Source organism: Molothrus ater, chromosome 15, assembly GCF_012460135.2.
Source record: "Molothrus ater isolate BHLD 08-10-18 breed brown headed cowbird chromosome 15, BPBGC_Mater_1.1, whole genome shotgun sequence".
NCBI classification, from domain to species: domain Eukaryota; kingdom Metazoa; phylum Chordata; class Aves; order Passeriformes; family Icteridae; genus Molothrus; species Molothrus ater.
In genome coordinates this window covers 2,629,687-2,647,732 of record NC_050492.2, presented here as the reverse complement: position 1 = coordinate 2,647,732, position 18,046 = coordinate 2,629,687, and the positions used below count along the sequence as shown (strand labels likewise).

The following is an 18,046-nucleotide window of genomic DNA, read 5'->3' as shown; positions in this document are numbered from 1 at the left end:
TTTGCATGTGTCGCAGGGTCCTCCCGCAGTCCCCAGAACTTCTGCTGGTGGGAGGGGAAGGCTTGCTAGTGAAAAATGTGTAGCTGCAGCCCTGTGCTGTTACGGTCCGCAGCTGAGGTTTGCTGGTGTGGATATGAATTGTTTTCCCCTAAAATGAAATCACTTTTCTAAGGAGTCAGCTTTGCAGATAATACTTTCTGTCTGGTATGTAATGTTTTCTCCGAGGTTTTTTGTAGGTGCGCAAAAACAGGAGGCTGTGCTGTTAGCAGCCCCCCAGGCACTGTGTACTGCCTTTTTGCCTTTGCAGAGTGCTGACTTTGACGGGATCACCTTTGGTTTCTTCTCTGTTCTCATCCTCTGTCATTTTCCTCTACAAGAGTTGTGGGGACAGTTGGACTTGTGGTCTAACGTATTTTCAATCGGCAGAGTGTAATTTCTCCATTTTGGTTGGTCCCACAGAGTCATTGTGAAAACTGGGATGGTGTTCTGGAGCAGTGGGAAGGCTGGTCTGAGGGAGTTGGAAATAATCTGTAAAATCATGGTCCATGTCAAAAGAAGAGAGGAATAGGAGATGTGAGATGATGCCTTTTTCTCCAGAATTAATGTTACCAAGTGAGGAACGGAGCATGCTCAGCAGGAGGCAGGATCAGCACAGAGGATCCTTTCCCACGTTCCAAGGCTCTGATGTTGGAGGCCTTTTGGACCTTGAGATAATATTTGGTATTGAAATTGCCACAGAATCCTTTGAGGTTATGAATATCTATATCTGAGACAGTTGCTTGTGCTGCCTGACAAATGGAAATGTGTTTGGGTGACAGTTGGGAACATGCAGACTGATGAACATTTTTGCTGCTGTTTTGGGGGTGTTCTTGTGGGAGGGTGGCACTACAAACTGCTTTCCATGTGTATTGTAGGGTGCTTACAGCAGCTTCCACAGCTCCAGCCATGGTGGATCTGTGCTTCTCTTGAGACATGATATTTAAGGGCAGTTGAGGGGCTGGGTGTAGTCTTGTTGTGTTTTTCTCCCCCTTCTTGTGCTCCTGGTATGGTCAGTCTGGATAGAGATGGTGATTCCTGTTATCACACATGGCTCATTCTGGTGTCTGGATGTACAAACCAATCCTCCACATCTACAGAGCAGCCCAGCCTTGGTTTTCTATTGTAGAAATTCTTCCACTCAGTTCATATTTTGACGGGACTTGGGGGTCAGATTTTGTGTCATTTTCTTGAATAATATTTGGGGGGACTGGAATCAGTGTTCTTCATTACTCTGATTGCAGAACCTTTTAGAACTCGTTTTGTATTTGAAATTGCTGAAAAGACACAAAGCATCCTAGCATGAGGGAAAAGTCAAAGAATCACAGAATGCATTTGCAGGACCCTGTATATTCTTTGTGGCAGGCGTGGGGAAAGGGGAGGATTTGCATACATATTTGGGGAGGGAATGGAGAATGTCTGTTTTGCTGTGGAGGTCCCAGTTCCTAGGGTGCAATATACAGGATCACAGTAGAAAGCTTCAGGAATGGTTCCACCACACAGTGCTGCTTTCCTGGGATCCTCTCAGGACACCCAGAAGTTCTGCATAACTTAGGGCACTGTTGTTCTTCCAGGTATTGCTCTTAGTGAAGACATCTCCCCTTCGTGCCTTTAATCACTTGGGTTGGGTGTGGGATGTTGTTGGTCAAAGAGAACCTTTTGGAATTTGGATCATGCTGCAGAGCCTTCTCTGAATCCTTCCCTCATTGCCTCTCTGCTCTTTTCTTGCTAGATGGGTCATGGTATCCAAGATGTTGCCAAAAGTTGCATTTCAATACAGGAGAATGGGACTTTTTTAATGATTATTATTCTCTTCTCTATCAAAGTGCACATGCTTTAGTTTTGCTGGGTTTGTTTGTTGTTGTGTTTATTTCGTGTCTCTCATTGGCAATGTGGCAGATATTTGGTCCATTTCCTATCAATGTGTGGGATGCCTATCCCTCTCTTCTAAGGTTTAGTTCTAGAGAAATTCTGTAGCTTACAGGTCTGGTTCCTTTTTCCCCTGGGAGAGAAGTGCATAATGGACACTGCATCTTATCTGGTTTCTGTGGAACATAAGTGATAGATTTCTGTCGGTCTTCCCAAGAAACACTGATAATGTTAAGCGTAATTATCCTTTAAAACCAGCTCTCCTGAATCAAAGATATTTATTTTCTGAAGAAGGCACCAGGTCAGAAGAGGTAAGTCATAGAACAAATGGGGATGGTCTTGAGACTGGTGTAATTTAGTTCCTGTTCAGTTGTGGCATCTTTTTGTTGAATCAGCAGAATGTTCCCCCATTGGACCAGCAGAGCAGCTGTTACCTGCTTTCATTCCTGTTTGATGCTTCCAGGCACAGCCTGAGTGGGTGCCAGCAAGCAGGAATGGAGGAGGGACCAAAATTCATTTCACCAAACAGATGTGTAGGAGGTCAAGGGAGTGTTGTTAGTGACACTGCTGTGGTGTTACCTTCATGGCTTTTGTTGGAGTGTGTGCCAAGTGGATCATTCCAAGGTGAGTGAGAGATTTTCCGTGGGGCCTCGTAGATCCCAAGGTTCTTGGTGTGCTGTCTAGGCAGTGAGTGCCTTCCAGAAAGGAAGAGAAGAACTCAGAACATGCAAGAGGAAAGTGATTCAGGAAGGAATGAGTTACATGATGAATCCTCAGGAGCTGTGGCTGCCCAGTGCTTTTTAAGGTCTTTCAGGAGGGTTGTCATGCTGGGCTGTGATAGGTTTGAGATCTGGAATGAGAAAATTCCCTGATTTGTTGGAACTCTTTCAGGCCTCTGTGCAGAGATATCCCAATAATTGTGGCTTCAGCTTCTGTGTGAGAGAGTGGTGGAACCTCTTTGATGTAGCAGAGCTGTTCTTTGCCATCTGCCTGCCTTGCTGTGTTATTGCTGGGTCCTTGGGAGCACTGGAGGCTGAAGAGTGTGTCCTGTTTCCTGGAGGGAGGGAAGGTGGAGGTGCATGGACAGCAAGCAGGTTGCTCCTTCTCCACACGAACAGGAGGTGTAGGGAAGAGAAATGAGACTCAGGCCCCAAGGGCATGGCCGTGGTTCGTGGAAGTTGTAGTGTAGGTATTTTTAAAATATTTTGTTGAAGGCAAGGATGTCCAGAAGATATAATTATGGAAGTAGAAGAGCAGAGAAAGGAAGGACAAGAAGGGAGAAGAGCAAGGGAGAAGAGAAAATAGGAAGACTGTAGAAAGAAGTTTTAAAAAAACCAAATCAACAAAACAAGGATGTACATGAAGGAGCCAGGTAAAAAAAGAAGAAAAACAGACATTCCCGAGCAGCATTGGGAGGATTTGGAAAATATTTTAGAGAAGGAAAAAAAAAAGATCAAAGAGACAAGATGGAAACTGATGAGGAGGGGGTGGAAAGACCTAGGACAGGAATATGCCGGAATAAAAAGACAGAGAAAGAACAAGGAAAGAAAAGAGAAAGAGGGTAAAAGGATTGGGGAAAATTCAAATAGCATAAGGAAAATACTACTACTACTAATAATAATAGGAGTAAAGAAAATAATGAACCTATGCAAATAAAACTAATGCCCGGATAAAAGTAATTAATGAAGGAAGAATGGGAATTTAAAACAGCTATAGACCTGACGAGCAGACACCGAACTTATCAGTAGACATTGAGCAGAGTCGGTTCCTAACAGCCTTGGCTGGAGCAGCGCAGCTCCCCAGCAATGATGTCCTGTAGCGCTGATGGTCCCGCATTTGATGGTCCCTGCGGCACCAGAGAAAACTGGCGAGCATGCAGTGTGGCTAAAGAATACAGGACGGTGAAAGGAGATGGGAAAGGAGTGGAAAGAAAGAAGAGTGGCATAACAAGGACGAAAAAGAAGAGAGACAATGAAGAAAAGAAAAGGGTACAAAGAAAAAAGGTAAGGTAAACAAAACATGTCCGAAAAGAAGGAATTGCAAGGGAGCAAGAAAAAGGAAAAGGGCAGTGAAGAAACAAGAAGAAGAAAAAATGAAAGATTACGTGAAAAAAAAAAAAAGCGGAAGATGTAAAGGAAAAAAAAGAGAAGCACGACAGCAAGAGACGGCAGAAAACATACCCACAGCGGGTCGGCAGCGCGGGCGAAGATGCGGAGCGTGCGAGGCGGCGGAGCAGCGCACGGTGTCGCTGCAGGCTCAGGAACGGCTCGGTGTGGGCGGCTCCGGCCCGGTGCGGCGGAGAGCCCGGCTGTGAGCGCGGGGGGGCGGCTTGGGCCGGGCAGCAGAGGCGGCGCGTCCGGGCGGCGGCGGGGAGCCGTGCGGGGCCCGGGCCGGGGCCGGCGGGCAGAGCGGCGTTGGCGGCGGGCAGAGCGGCAGGAAGGATGGGCGAGCGTTGTTGTGCGGCGCTGGTGCGGCTGCTGGTGCTGCAGGCGGCCTGGGCGCTGTCGGGCGGGCAGGTGCGCTACTCGGTGCCGGAGGAAGCCAAGGCCGGCACGGTGGTGGGCCGTCTGGCGCAGGACCTGGGCCTGGAGGCGGGCGAGGCGGAGGCGCGGCGGCTGCGGCTGGTGGCGCAGGGCCGGCGGGCGAGCGTGGAGGTGAGCGGGGCGAGCGGCGCGCTGCTGGTGAGCTCGCGGCTCGACCGGGAGGAGCTGTGCGGCAAGAGCGCGCCGTGCGCGCTGCGCCTGGAGGTGCTGCTGGAGCGGCCGCTGCGCGTCTTCCATGTGCAGCTGGAGGTCACCGACATCAACGACAATGCCCCCGTCTTCCCCGCCGCCCGCAGAAACCTCAGCATCGCGGAATTTACCACTCTGCCGGGGTCTCGTTTCCCGCTGGAGGGCGCGTCGGATGCGGATATCGGAGCGAATGCGCAGCTCACCTACACACTCAGCCCCAGCGAGCATTTTTCTCTGGATTTACAGAAATCGAATGAGCGAAATATTGAACCTGAACTCGTTTTAACGAAAGCTCTGGACCGCGAGACGATTCCCGTGCACCGGTTGGTGCTGACGGCGACTGACGGGGGCCGGCCGTCTCTGACGGGGACAATGGAGCTGGTGATCTCCGTGCTGGACGTGAACGACAATGCGCCCCAATTCAATCAGTCCGTGTATAAAGTGCAGCTACCGGAGAGCGCTGAGGTGGGGAGTCTGGTAACGAGGGTGAATGCCACGGATGCGGACGAGGGAATTAACAGTGAAGTGACATATGGGGTGACGAATTTCATTCCCCCGAGTGGAAGAGATGTAATTTCCATCAATCCGAATACGGGGGAAATTCACCTCACAGCAGCCCTGGACTTCGAGGAAGTCAGTGTATTTGATTTTCGTATTGAAGCAAAAGATAAGGGAACGCCCGCGCTGTCGGGTCACTGCAAGGTGGTGCTGGAGGTGCTGGACGTGAACGACAACGCTCCGGAGGTGTGGGTGACGTCGCTGTCGGTGCCGGTGGCGGAGGACGCGTCGGTGGGGACGGTGGTGGCCCTGCTGAGCGTGTCGGACCGGGACTCGGGGGAGAACGGTCGCGTGCGGTGCTGGGTGTGGCCGGCGTCGCCGTTCGGTCTGGAGGCGACGTTCTTGGGCTCGTACTCGCTGGTGCTGCGCGAGGCGCTGGACCGGGAGCGGGTGTCGGAGTACGAGGTGGAGGTGCGTGCGGAGGACGGCGGGGCGCCGGCGCTGCGCGCCAGGCGCGGGCTGCGGGTGCCGGTGTCGGACGTGAACGACAACGCGCCCTTGTTCGCGCAGGCCGTGTACACGGTGCTGGCGCGGGAGAACAACGCGGCGGGCGCGGAGCTGGCGCGGCTGTGGGCGCGGGACCCGGACGAGGCGGCCAACGGGCGCGTCAGCTACTCGGTGTGGGACGGCGGCCTGGGCGTGGGCGTGGGCGGGGCGGCGGGGTCGCCGTCGTCGTCGGCTGGCATGGGGTGGCGTCCGGCGTCGAGCTACGTGTCGGTGGACGCGGAGAGCGGGCGCCTGTGGGCGCTGCAGCCCTTGGACTACGAGGAGCTGCAGGTGCTGCAGTTCGAGGTGCGCGCGGTGGACGCGGGGGAGCCGGCGCTGAGCGGCAACGCCACGGTGCAGCTGTTCGTGCTGGACGAGAACGACAACGCGCCGGCGCTGCTGCCGGCCGCGGGCTCGGCAGCGGAGGCGGCGGCGGCGGCGCTGGCGGGGGCGGGCTCGGAGTCGGGCACGCTGTGGGCGTGGGCGGCGTGGGGGGCGCCGGCGGGGCAGGTGGTGGCCAAGATCCGCGCCGTGGACGCCGACTCGGGCTACAACGCGTGGCTGCGCTACGAGCTGTGCGAGCCGCAAGGGGGCAAGGGCCCGTTCCGCGTGGGGCTCTACAGCGGCGAGGTGAGCACGGCGCGGGCGCTGGACGAGGCGGACGGGCCTCGCCAGAGGCTGCTGATCGTCGTGCGCGACCACGGCGAGCCGGCGCGCTCGGCCACGGCCACGCTCAGCGTGTCGCTGCTCGAGGCCGCCGAGGCGGCGCTGGCCGCGGGATCCTCGGCGGCGTCGTCGTCGTCGTCCGCGGTGTCGCGCTCGGCGGCGGGCGCGGAGCTGGGGCCCGGCGCGGCGAGCGCGGCCACCAACGTGTGGCTGGTGGTGGCCATCTGCGCCGTGTCCAGCCTCTTCCTGCTGGCCGTGGTGCTGTACGGGGCGTCGCGCTGGGCGCCGCGGGCGGCCGTGCTCTCGGGGCCCGGGCCCACGACGCTCGTGTGCGCCAGCGAAGTGGGCAGCTGGTCCTACTCGCAGCGCCACAGCCGCAGCCTGTGCGTGGCGGACGGCGCTGCCAAGAGCGACCTCATGGTTTTCAGCCCCAACTTCCCTCCGCCGCCGCCCGGCCCTGCAGCCAAGGACACGCAGCCGGAGCCCTCCGCTCTCCTCGACACGGTCAGTGGCAATACCTTGCTCGCCATTCCTTTTTCGTTTTCCCCTCTCCCCCGTCTACCCATCCCCTGGGCAGTTCCTGTTTGTAGCTTGGCTCCGCCCCCCGGTCCTGAGAGCCTCGTAATGTTGGCTGAATCTTAAAAATCTTAAGGGCATCTTTGTATCTGCCGCCGCCTCTCCGGTTCCCCTCAGCCCTTTCCGAGTTGGGGAAAAGTCTTCCGGCATCTCGCAGCAGTTTACCGTCTGTAGCTGAGGTTTCATGCTCCGAGTGTGCGTTGTTCTCTCCTACCTTTGCTCTCCCGTAGAAAGAAATCTCTGTTGATTGTGGTAATAGGGGTGCCGAGGTGTTAGCTCTGCAGACAACGCTTTTGCTCGCTGGTGTGCAGCATTTTTACCCGGTCTTGCTGAAAGAGGTGAAGACACACAGGCTGTAGTGGTGACAATCCTCCTGGCACCACGTGCCACTAAACTGCCTTTTGATTGCTGATTGTGCTCGTATCAGCATTGCCAAAAACTGGGCCCTCTTAATCCCCCGTGCAAGTGGTGTTGAAAGGGTTCCGCCGAGGCCTCGAAATTTTCTCTCCACATGATGTAATTTTCCCCCATTGATTTTCCCAGCAGATTGATTATAGTACCTGGGATGCCTTTCTTGGACTTTTCCTCTGTTCTTTTCCGAGTGTGTTGGTTTTCTAGATAGCATTTTAAACTGTTTACATAGAGGTTGGAGACTGAGGGTCAGTTTAAGAAAAGGAGATTTTTTTCCCACAACCCTCTCCGTCCTCATAATCAGTCTATGTACTTTTGTTCATGGCTGGAGATTGACACTTGCCTCTCTCAATGTTCTTTCAACATCCGTATCACCGCGGGCAGAGATGTGAATTATCTGGAAACATTCTCCTAAAAACACAAATACATCTGTATGGATCTTATCACTTATACTGCTGTGGTCATCAGCATGTGTTTTTTTCCATCATATCGTGAAATCATTGTCATTAGAGATATCCTGATACAATGTCTACAAATAGATGCCTAACATTTCCGGAGAGGAATTATTAGATGATTAGGATTTCCATCCAGAATAGATGAAGCATTAGAAAACACAAAGGGATTCTGCTGAGCACAGCATATATAATATCAGGTGTCTGGGGGTTTTGTTCTCTCATTGATGTAGGTTGTAGACTTGCATTCCTTGCCAGAGAATTGTCATGATGTACACTGGCTTGTTCTGATATTCTTGGAATATTTGTATCAGGAGCCACATCCTTTCAAAAGCCCTGGAAAGTTACCAACAAAGAATAAACTCAACCCACCAAGCAAGCACCAAAATCCCTAATAACAAAACCTGAAACATGAATTTTCCTATAGAAACAATATAATCCTTTACATTGGAGCGGTTGTCAATGATTGAGTTATTCTATCACAACATGAAATCAATGCCATTGCCATTTGGATTTATTCTGACATCACCTTTAGAAAGAGTAGAGTGTTGGGCATGGTCTATGTGATACCATCTATAAGTTTTTCATGGTGCTCTCCTTTCTGGCAATTGCTGCAGTGAGTCCTGTGGAGGCAAAGGAGGCAGTGACAGGTTGCAGGGGTGAATGTGGCTGTGGCATTGTGCAGGCCGTGGCCATTTCCTGATATCAAGGATGACCTTGAGAAATGAGATTTGTCTGGTGGAATTGAAAGCTCTTGGGAAGACCATGGACCATGTAATGAGACAGTCCTCTGGGTACTATTTACTGTGCTGTTACTGTTGTTGACTGCTGATCATGCTGGGATTTAATGTGGCTTCTTATGGAGAACTCTGTGCTCTTCTTTGACTCTCCTCCATAGGAGAGGTGATGTAAGATGACAGTTGTGACTTCAGTGTTCTCTCTCCTCATGGTGTAATTTCTTCCATTTGCTTGGCTCACCAGAGTCATTGTGAAAGCAGAGAAGTTCCTAAACACTTTTCCTATGATCTTTCTCAAAGTATATTTTTATTCTAGTTACCAGTAGAAAGTGTGCAGGCAGAGAAGTGTGACCTAAAGTGTATGTTTTCTTTTGTTTGTCTTGCCTTTCTGAAGTGAATTGCAGCTGGATTGTCCTGTGAGGTGGCATGACCATACACTGTCCTGTTTCCATGTTATGTTAATATTTGCATCAACAGCCACACCCTTAAAAAATCCCTGGAAACTCCATTAAAAAAAAAGTCCCCACAACACCAAAAATTCAATTCACCCACCACCACATTTTCATGTGCAGTAGGTATCATTGTTGGCACTCACGTATTTTTCAGCATTTGGGGTGGTCTTTCAGAGCAGGCTGTCAATGGCCATTGCCTTCAGAGCTATCCTGACATCCCCTCCATAAACAGTACTCTCCAGAGTGGGTAATGTGTCCATCTGAGACTGGGGAAGCCACAGGAGCTGAGGTGAATGTGGCAGTGGCACTGAGTAGGCCCTGACCATGTCATACTATGAAGTGTGACCTCCCAGTCTGTGGGAACTGGAAATCCTTGGGAAGACCATGGGCCATGTCATAAGAAGACAAGAATGAGAGGTGATGTTCTTGTCTTGAGAACACGTCCCAGAAGAGGGAATGGAGGATGCCTGGAGAAAATGACGAGGCAGGATGGGCACAGGTTCCCTTCCCAAGATGCATTCTTGGGTTCCTAAGGGTATGGAGTTGAAGGCCTTCTGGGTATTGAGTTAATCCCATGGGATTTTACTGCCCATCGTGTCCTTTGAGGTTATGAATATTTCCCACCAGAGACAGTCCCTTGTGCTGCTGCCTGCCTGAGGCAGACAAGGCATTGGGAAAGAGGGTGTGCCATGCAGGCTGCTGGCTAATTCCCAGTGGACTTTTTGATTTTTGTTTTGGACCTATCTAGGAGGGTAGCAGCATTTCATCCTCCATTTCTTGTATATTGGTGGGCATCTATAGTGGCTTCCACAGCCACAGATCTTTCCATGATGGTTCCTTGGTCCTCTTCAGGCTAATTATTAAGGGCCCACGATAATGTGGATGTCATTTTTGTACATTCAACTTTCCATACTCATGGACTTGAAGATTTATCCTTGGTAGAAGTTACATGCCCTGTGGTCACAGGTGGCTCATTCTATGTATGACGTACACACAAAACTCTTCCCAGTAACCCAGCCTTGGTTCTCCATGGTACAAATTCTCCCATCCAGCTGATCGTATAAGGTACACTTTGGCATTTGCTCTCATTCTCTCAAAGTGCAAAATCCATGTGCACTGGGGTGAGAACTGACGTTCCTTTATGTTATCAAGTTCTTCAGAAGTCACTTCTTATGTTCTGTGGTGTTTCCCCAGAGATTGCTGAAAAGGCATAAACCATGAAGTATATGCAGATGAGAAGAATCTGCTGGACAGATCTGGGGGCTTCATATCCCTGCATGTGTTCTTTGTGCCAATTGTAAGGGATGGTGAGGATATGCAAAGGATGTTCTTATAGGGGGTTTTGTGGTATTGTGAAAGAGATTCTGCAAGTGACCCCAGGAATGGCCTGGGCATGTGTTGTGATGAGGGTGACCTTTAGCAGGGAAGGGTCTTGCCTGAGGGAGCTGATCTGTAGAACACAGTCTGTAACTTTGGTGCAGGACTGGAGAATGTGTGCTTAGGTGGAGTTGCCATTTCCCAGGGTGTGAGACAGAAGATTCTAGCAGAAAATATCAAGAAGAGGCTCCACAGACATTCCTAATACCTGGGATTTCTCCAGCTCCCCAAAAGTTCTGTATATCCTTGTGCTCTTTTGTTCCCTTCATATGTTTCAGTAGAGCGGAATTAGATTATTTGGCTTTCTTCTCCCTTCTTACCAAACCCTCACAGTCTTGTTTTTCTGTCTCTCATGTCAGCAATGTTTTGGTAATACCAGATAATATGAGATACTGAGCTTTGGCACCTGTCAGGTTACAAACATTCTGGTACTTTTCTCTCAGTATGTAGGATGACTTTTCCATACTCCTGAGCTGAGGCTGATTTTGGGACAATTTCCTGCCTGAGCTTTATGGTGCCTCTCCGCCATGATAGAAATGCACATGGGAGCACTGTGCTTTGCCCAATGATCTCAAGGCTTTTCTAGAGTGCACTTAATTTTTTTCTATCCATGGTTCCCAATAGTCTCTGTTAGTGTTAGAACCAGTTTCCTGCTCTGAAAATATTTCTTTTCTGATGAAGCAAGCAGTGATGCTAGATGTAATTCACTTAGTGCTGAAGAAGATGAGTCTGAGAGACAGCTGTACCTTTATGCCTATTTAGCTGTGGTATCTTCATCTTGGATTGACTGAATGTGCCTAGAGTGGGAGTTGGACTCAACACTCCTTGTGGCTTCCTTCCAACTTGAAATATTCTGTAATTCCTAGATTGGACCAACAAAGTCCTACTGTCTGGTCTCATTTCTTTTTTGCTTCTTCCATCATGGTTTGAGCAGCTGGCAGCAAGCAGAGATGGAGGGGGCCCTCTAATGAATTTCTCAAAAGAGATGTGTTGGGAGTGGAGAGCTTGTTCTCAGGGAAATGCTGTGGGTTTAGTTTCATAGGTATTTCTGGGTGGATCATGGTACTGAGTGAGAGGTATTCCTTGGGGGCTAATGCCACCGAGTTCTTGCTGTGTTTTTCTGGCAGAGCTTATCTGCCTGAGAGGAGAGGTGAGAGTCTGGCATTCATCAGCCAGGTGGAAAATGAGGAAGGAAGAGCAGCTCTTCATTGAAATACGTGAAGAATTTGTAGGAACTGTGGTTGCACTGTGTTCATGTCAGAATGGTGTGCTGGGCTGTGATACATTTGAGTTCTGAAGTGAGAGGATTTAATGGATTGTTTGTGCTTATTGGAGCCTATGTGCACTGATGTCAAAGTATCTGGGGATTGGTCTCCTGATTCCAAAGGGAGGGGGAGGTGCATGCTTTTTCTGGTGTAGTGCAGCTGTTCTTTGTCATGTCATTGCCTTGCTGTGTTATTTGCTGGTCCAGAAGGGGACAGGGGTCTGAGGAGTGTGGGTTTGTTCCTGATGGGGAGGGAAGGGGAGAGGAGGTGTAGTAGGGACAATCGATTTACTTGACTTTTTCTGGAGGAGAACAGGACAGTTGTTCCTCATGAGGAGGCATGCAAGGTTCCCATGAGCACTCTCATCAAAGGGCAGGTCTCTGATGCATTAAGAGGATGATGTAGACATTTAGAAATCATTTTGTTTAGAAAACAATTTGGTAAAGGAGGAAAAGTATGGGCACAGAAGAGAAGAGAAATCAAAGAGGAAAGTGTGAAGCATGGAAGGAAAAGGAAGAGAAAGAAAATAAAGGTAAGTAAAGGAATAAGGAAGGAAGAGGAAGGAAAAGGAACCTCTGCACGTAAAGAGTCAAGCAAGGAAGAAAGAGAGAAATAAGGCAAGAAGGGATGACAGAGGAGATGATAAGCATGCACCAACATTTTCTCTACATGCTCTCTGCAGTCGAGGACCTCTGTATCCTCGGTACTGAGGAACCCTGTGCACGCCTCGATGAGGAGTGATGAGGGAATAAGAGGTTTTGTGCAACTGTATATCTGCACTCCAAGTTGAGAATGATGTAGTCATGTAGAAAACACTGTATTAGAAGAGAAAGGGAATAGGCAAAGAAGAAAGAAGAGACAGTGAGAGAAGGACAAGGAAAAGAAGAAAAGAAAACAAAACAATGAAAGAATGAGAAAGCAATGGAGAGAAAAGCAAAAAGGAAAGGTGAAACATTAAATAAGTTTGCTAACATACAGCAATGTTATCTGTGTACACACAAAGGTGGGACTAGGTGGGAGAGGAAAATGAAAAGAAGAAAAGAAGATAATAAAGAGGAGAAATCAAGAGGGGGTTTGTCAAAGAGATTACAAGGCTACACCGACCGTTCTCTTCTAACGCTGAGGGGTCTCCTGTGCTCTCCCCATTGGCTTCAGTCCCGTGCGAAGGAGATGATGTCCTGTAATTAGAGCTCATGGCTCCTACAGTGATTGGCTCGATCACAGCATGCGAGGTCACCGGCAACTTGGCAGCAGAGTTTTAAAAGAGATGGCTAGAAATAAATGATAAAGGGAAGTATAAAATGGGCGGGCAGGGCAAGAAAAAGTAGAGAAAGAAGAGAAGAAAGAAGCGAAAAAGAAGGAAGAAAAAAAGATGGAGGGGCAAAAAAGAAAGAGGTAAAAAAGAAAAGAAAAATTTAAAAAACAGAAACTAAAAGAGAAGATTAAGAATACAGAACTGAAAGTAAAAAGGAGAGATGAAAAAAGTGGAATAAGGAAGAAAGGGAATATGATGAAGCACGTTGAAAAAAGAAAAAACAAGGGACAGAAAGACACAGAGAGAGGGAGAGAAAAAGGACCCGGAAGAGAGATTACCTTAACGGAGCGGAGGCACAGGCGCTGTCACGGAGCGTGCGAGGCGGCGGAGCAGCGCACGGTGTCGCTGCAGGCTCAGGAACGGCTCGGTGTGGGCGGTTCCGGCCCGGTGCGGCGGAGAGCCCGGCTGTGAGCGCGGGGGGGCGGCTTGGGCCGGGCAGCAGAGGCGGCGCGTCCGGGCGGCGGCGGGGAGCCGTGCGGGGCCCGGGCCGGGGCCGGCGGGCAGAGCGGCGTTGGCGGCGGGCAGAGCGGCAGGAAGGATGGGCGAGCGTTGTTGTGCGGCGCTGGTGCGGCTGCTGGTGCTGCAGGCGGCCTGGGCGCTGTCGGGCGGGCAGGTGCGCTACTCGGTGCCGGAGGAAGCCAAGGCCGGCACGGTGGTGGGCCGTCTGGCGCAGGACCTGGGCCTGGAGGCGGGCGAGGCGGAGGCGCGGCGGCTGCGGCTGGTGGCGCAGGGCCGGCGGGCGAGCGTGGAGGTGAGCGGGGCGAGCGGCGCGCTGCTGGTGAGCTCGCGGCTCGACCGGGAGGAGCTGTGCGGCAAGAGCGCGCCGTGCGCGCTGCGCCTGGAGGTGCTGCTGGAGCGGCCGCTGCGCGTCTTCCATGTGCAGCTGGAGGTCACCGACATCAACGACAATGCCCCCGTCTTCCCCGCCGCCCGGAAAAACCTCAGCATCGCGGAATCATCGGTACCGGGGTCTCGTTTCCCGCTGGAGGGCGCGTCGGATGCGGATATCGGAGCGAACGCGCAGCTCACATATACACTCAGCCCCAGTGAGCATTTCTCTCTGGATTTACAAAAACTGAGTGATGGAAATATTGAGACTGAACTCGTATTAACGAAATCTCTGGACCGCGAGACGATTCCCGTGCACCGGTTGGTGCTGACGGCGACAGACGGGGGCCGGCCGTCTCTGACGGGGACCATGGAGCTGGTGATCTCGGTGGAGGATGCAAACGACAACGCGCCCAAATTCAATCAGTCCGTGTATAAAGTGCAGCTACCGGAGAGCGCTGGGGTGGGGACGCTGGTGACGAGGGTGAATGCCACGGATGCGGACGAGGGAATTAACAGTGAAGTGACGTATGGGGTGACGAATTTCATTCCCCCGAGTGGAAAAGATGTGATTTCCATCAATCCGAATACCGGGGAAATTCACCTCACAGCACCCCTGGACTTCGAGGAAGTCAAGGTATTTAATTTTCGAATTGAAGCAAAAGATAAGGGGACACCCTCTCTGTCGGGTCACTGCAAGGTGGTGCTGGAGGTGCTGGACGTGAACGACAACGCTCCGGAGGTGTGGGTGACGTCGCTGTCGGTGCCGGTGGCGGAGGACGCGTCGGTGGGGACGGTGGTGGCCCTGCTGAGCGTGTCGGACCGGGACTCGGGGGAGAACGGTCGCGTGCGGTGCTGGGTGTGGCCGGCGTCGCCGTTCGGTCTGGAGGCGACGTTCTTGGGCTCGTACTCGCTGGTGCTGCGCGAGGCGCTGGACCGGGAGCGGGTGTCGGAGTACGAGGTGGAGGTGCGTGCGGAGGACGGCGGGGCGCCGGCGCTGCGCGCCAGGCGCGGGCTGCGGGTGCCGGTGTCGGACGTGAACGACAACGCGCCCTTGTTCGCGCAGGCCGTGTACACGGTGCTGGCGCGGGAGAACAACGCGGCGGGCGCGGAGCTGGCGCGGCTGTGGGCGCGGGACCCGGACGAGGCGGCCAACGGGCGCGTCAGCTACTCGGTGTGGGACGGCGGCCTGGGCGTGGGCGTGGGCGGGGCGGCGGGGTCGTCGTCGTCGTCGGGTGGCATGGGGTGGCGTCCGGCGTCGAGCTACGTGTCGGTGGACGCGGAGAGCGGGCGCCTGTGGGCGCTGCAGCCCTTGGACTACGAGGAGCTGCAGGTGCTGCAGTTCGAGGTGCGCGCGGTGGACGCGGGGGAGCCGGCGCTGAGCGGCAACGCCACGGTGCAGCTGTTCGTGCTGGACGAGAACGACAACGCGCCGGCGCTGCTGCCGGCCGCGGGCTCGGCAGCGGAGGCGGCGGCGGCGGCGCTGGCGGGGGCGGGCTCGGAGTCGGGCACGCTGTGGGCGTGGGCGGCGTGGGGGGCGCCGGCGGGGCAGGTGGTGGCCAAGATCCGCGCCGTGGACGCCGACTCGGGCTACAACGCGTGGCTGCGCTACGAGCTGTGCGAGCCGCAAGGGGGCAAGGGCCCGTTCCGCGTGGGGCTCTACAGCGGCGAGGTGAGCACGGCGCGGGCGCTGGACGAGGCGGACGGGCCTCGCCAGAGGCTGCTGATCGTCGTGCGCGACCACGGCGAGCCGGCGCGCTCGGCCACGGCCACGCTCAGCGTGTCGCTGCTCGAGGCCGCCGAGGCGGCGCTGGCCGCGGGATCCTCGGCGGCGTCGTCGTCGTCCGCGGTGTCGCGCTCGGCGGCGGGCGCGGAGCTGGGGCCCGGCGCGGCGAGCGCGGCCACCAACGTGTGGCTGGTGGTGGCCATCTGCGCCGTGTCCAGCCTCTTCCTGCTGGCCGTGGTGCTGTACGGGGCGTCGCGCTGGGCGCCGCGGGCGGCCGTGCTCTCGGGGCCCGGGCCCACGACGCTCGTGTGCGCCAGCGAAGTGGGCAGCTGGTCCTACTCGCAGCGCCACAGCCGCAGCCTGTGCGTGGCGGACGGCGCTGCCAAGAGCGACCTCATGGTTTTCAGCCCCAACTTCCCTCCGCCGCCGCCCGGCCCTGCAGCCAAGGACACGCAGCCGGAGCCCTCCGCTCTCCTCGACACGGTCAGTGGCAATACCTTGCTCAACCTTACTTCTTCTCTCCTTCTTCTGGCTCTTTTGTTCTGTGCCTTGAGTCGGTGCTGTGAGGGGGGTGGTTTCTGGACGGGAGCTTAAGAAATCAAAGGCACCTTTGCATCTGTTGCAGGGTCCTCCCGCAGTCCCCAGAACTCCTTCTGGTTGGAGGGGAAGGCTTGCTAGTTTAAAATGTTTAGCTGCAGCCCTGTGCTCTTGTGGTCCGCAGCTGAAGTTTCCAGGCGTGGATATGAATTGTTTTCCCCTAAAATGAAATCACTTTTCTAAGGAGTCAGCTTTGCAGATAGCGCTCTTGCTGTCTGGTTGTGTTTTCTGCCGCCTTAACTGTAGGAACGCCAAAGCAGTAGGCTGTGCTGGTGACAGCCCCCCAGGCACTGTGTACTGCCTTTTTGCCTTTGCAGAGTGCTGACTTTGATGGGATCACATGTGGTTTCTTCTCTGTTCTCATTCTCTGTCGTTTTCCTCTACAAGAGTTGTGGGGACAGTTGGACTTGTGGTCTAATGTATTTTCAATCGGCAGAGTGTTATTTCTCCATTTTGGTTGGTCCCACAGAGTCATTGTGAAAACTGGGATGGTGTTCTGGAGCAGTGGGAAGGCTGGTCTGAGGGAGCTGGAAATAATCTGTAAAATCATGGTCCATGTCAAAAGAAGAGAGGAATAGGAGATGTGAGATGATGCCTTTTTCTCCAGAATTAATGTTACCAAGTGAGGAACGGAGCATGCTCAGCAGGAGGCAGGATCAGCACAGAGGATCCTTTCCCACGTTCCAAGGCTCTGATGTTGGAGGCCTTTTGGACCTTGAGATAATATTTGGTATTGAAATTGCCACAGAATCCTTTGAGGTTATGAATATCTATATCTGAGACAGTTGCTTGTGCTGCCTGACAAATGGAAATGTGTTTGGGTGACAGTTGGGAACATGCAGACTGATGAACATTTTTGCTGCTGTTTTGGGGGTGTTCTTGTGGGAGGGTGGCACTACAAACTGCTTTCCATGTGTATTGTAGGGTGCTTACAGCAGCTTCCACAGCTCCAGCCATGGTGGATCTGTGCTTCTCTTGAGACATGATATTTAAGGGCAGTTGAGGGGCTGGGTGTAGTCTTGTTGTGTTTTTCTCCCCCTTCTTGTGCTCCTGGTATGGTCAGTCTGGATAGAGATGGTGATTCCTGTTATCACACATGGCTCATTCTGGTGTCTGGATGTACAAACCAATCCTCCACATCTACAGAGCAGCCCAGCCTTGGTTTTCTATTGTAGAAATTCTTCCACTCAGTTCATATTTTGACGGGACTTGGGGGTCAGATTTTGTGTCATTTTCTTGAATAATATTTGGGGGGACTGGAATCAGTGTTCTTCATTACTCTGATTGCAGAACCTTTTAGAACTCGTTTTGTATTTGAAATTGCTGAAAAGGCACAAAGCATCCTGGCATGAGGGAAAAGTCAAAGAATCGCAGAATGCATTTGCAGGACCCTGTATATTCTTTGTGGCAGGCGTGGGGAAAGGGGAGGATTTGCATACATATATGGGGAGGGAATGGAGAATGTCTGTTTTGCTGTGGAGGTCCCAGTTCCTAGGGTGCAATATACAGGATCACAGTAGAAAGCTTCAGGAATGGTTCCACCACACAGTGCTGCTTTCCTGGGATCCTCTCAGGACACCCAGAAGTTCTGCATAACTTAGGGCACTGTTGTTCTTCCAGGTATTGCTCTTAGTGAAGACATCTCCCCTTCGTGCCTTTAATCACTTGGGTTGGGTGTGGGATGTTGTTGGTCAAAGAGAACCTTTTGGAATTTGGATCATGCTGCAGAGCCTTCTCTGAATCTTTCCCTCATTGCCTCTCTGCTCTTTTCTTGCTAGATGGGTCATGGTATCCAAGATGTTGCCAAAAGTTGCATTTCAATACAGGAGAATGGGACTTTATTATTATTATTGTTATTCTCTTCCCTATCGAACTGCACATGCTTTAGTTTTGCTGGGTTTGTTTGTTGTTGTGTTTATTTCCTGTCTCTCATGGGCAACGTGGCAGATATTTGGTCCATTGC

The 18,046-nt window shown here is 52.6% G+C and overlaps 2 protein-coding genes across 2 annotated transcripts; both read left to right on the top strand.

Annotated features, from left to right (window-relative positions):
* Positions 1-4,125: 4,125 nt before the first annotated feature.
* LOC118692234 (protocadherin alpha-13-like) lies at positions 4,126-6,989 on the top strand. Its single transcript, XM_036391909.2, has one exon. It carries the CDS (start codon positions 4,347-4,349, stop codon positions 6,987-6,989), a length of 2,643 nt encoding a protein of 880 aa, XP_036247802.2. The 5' UTR covers positions 4,126-4,346.
* A 4,888-nt stretch (positions 6,990-11,877) lies between these two features.
* On the top strand, positions 11,878-16,080 carry LOC118692233 (protocadherin alpha-13-like). Its single transcript, XM_036391908.2, has one exon. The coding sequence runs from the start codon at positions 13,471-13,473 to the stop codon at positions 16,078-16,080; it is 2,610 nt and encodes an 869-aa protein (XP_036247801.1). The 5' UTR covers positions 11,878-13,470.
* The last annotated feature ends 1,966 nt before the right edge of the window (positions 16,081-18,046 follow it).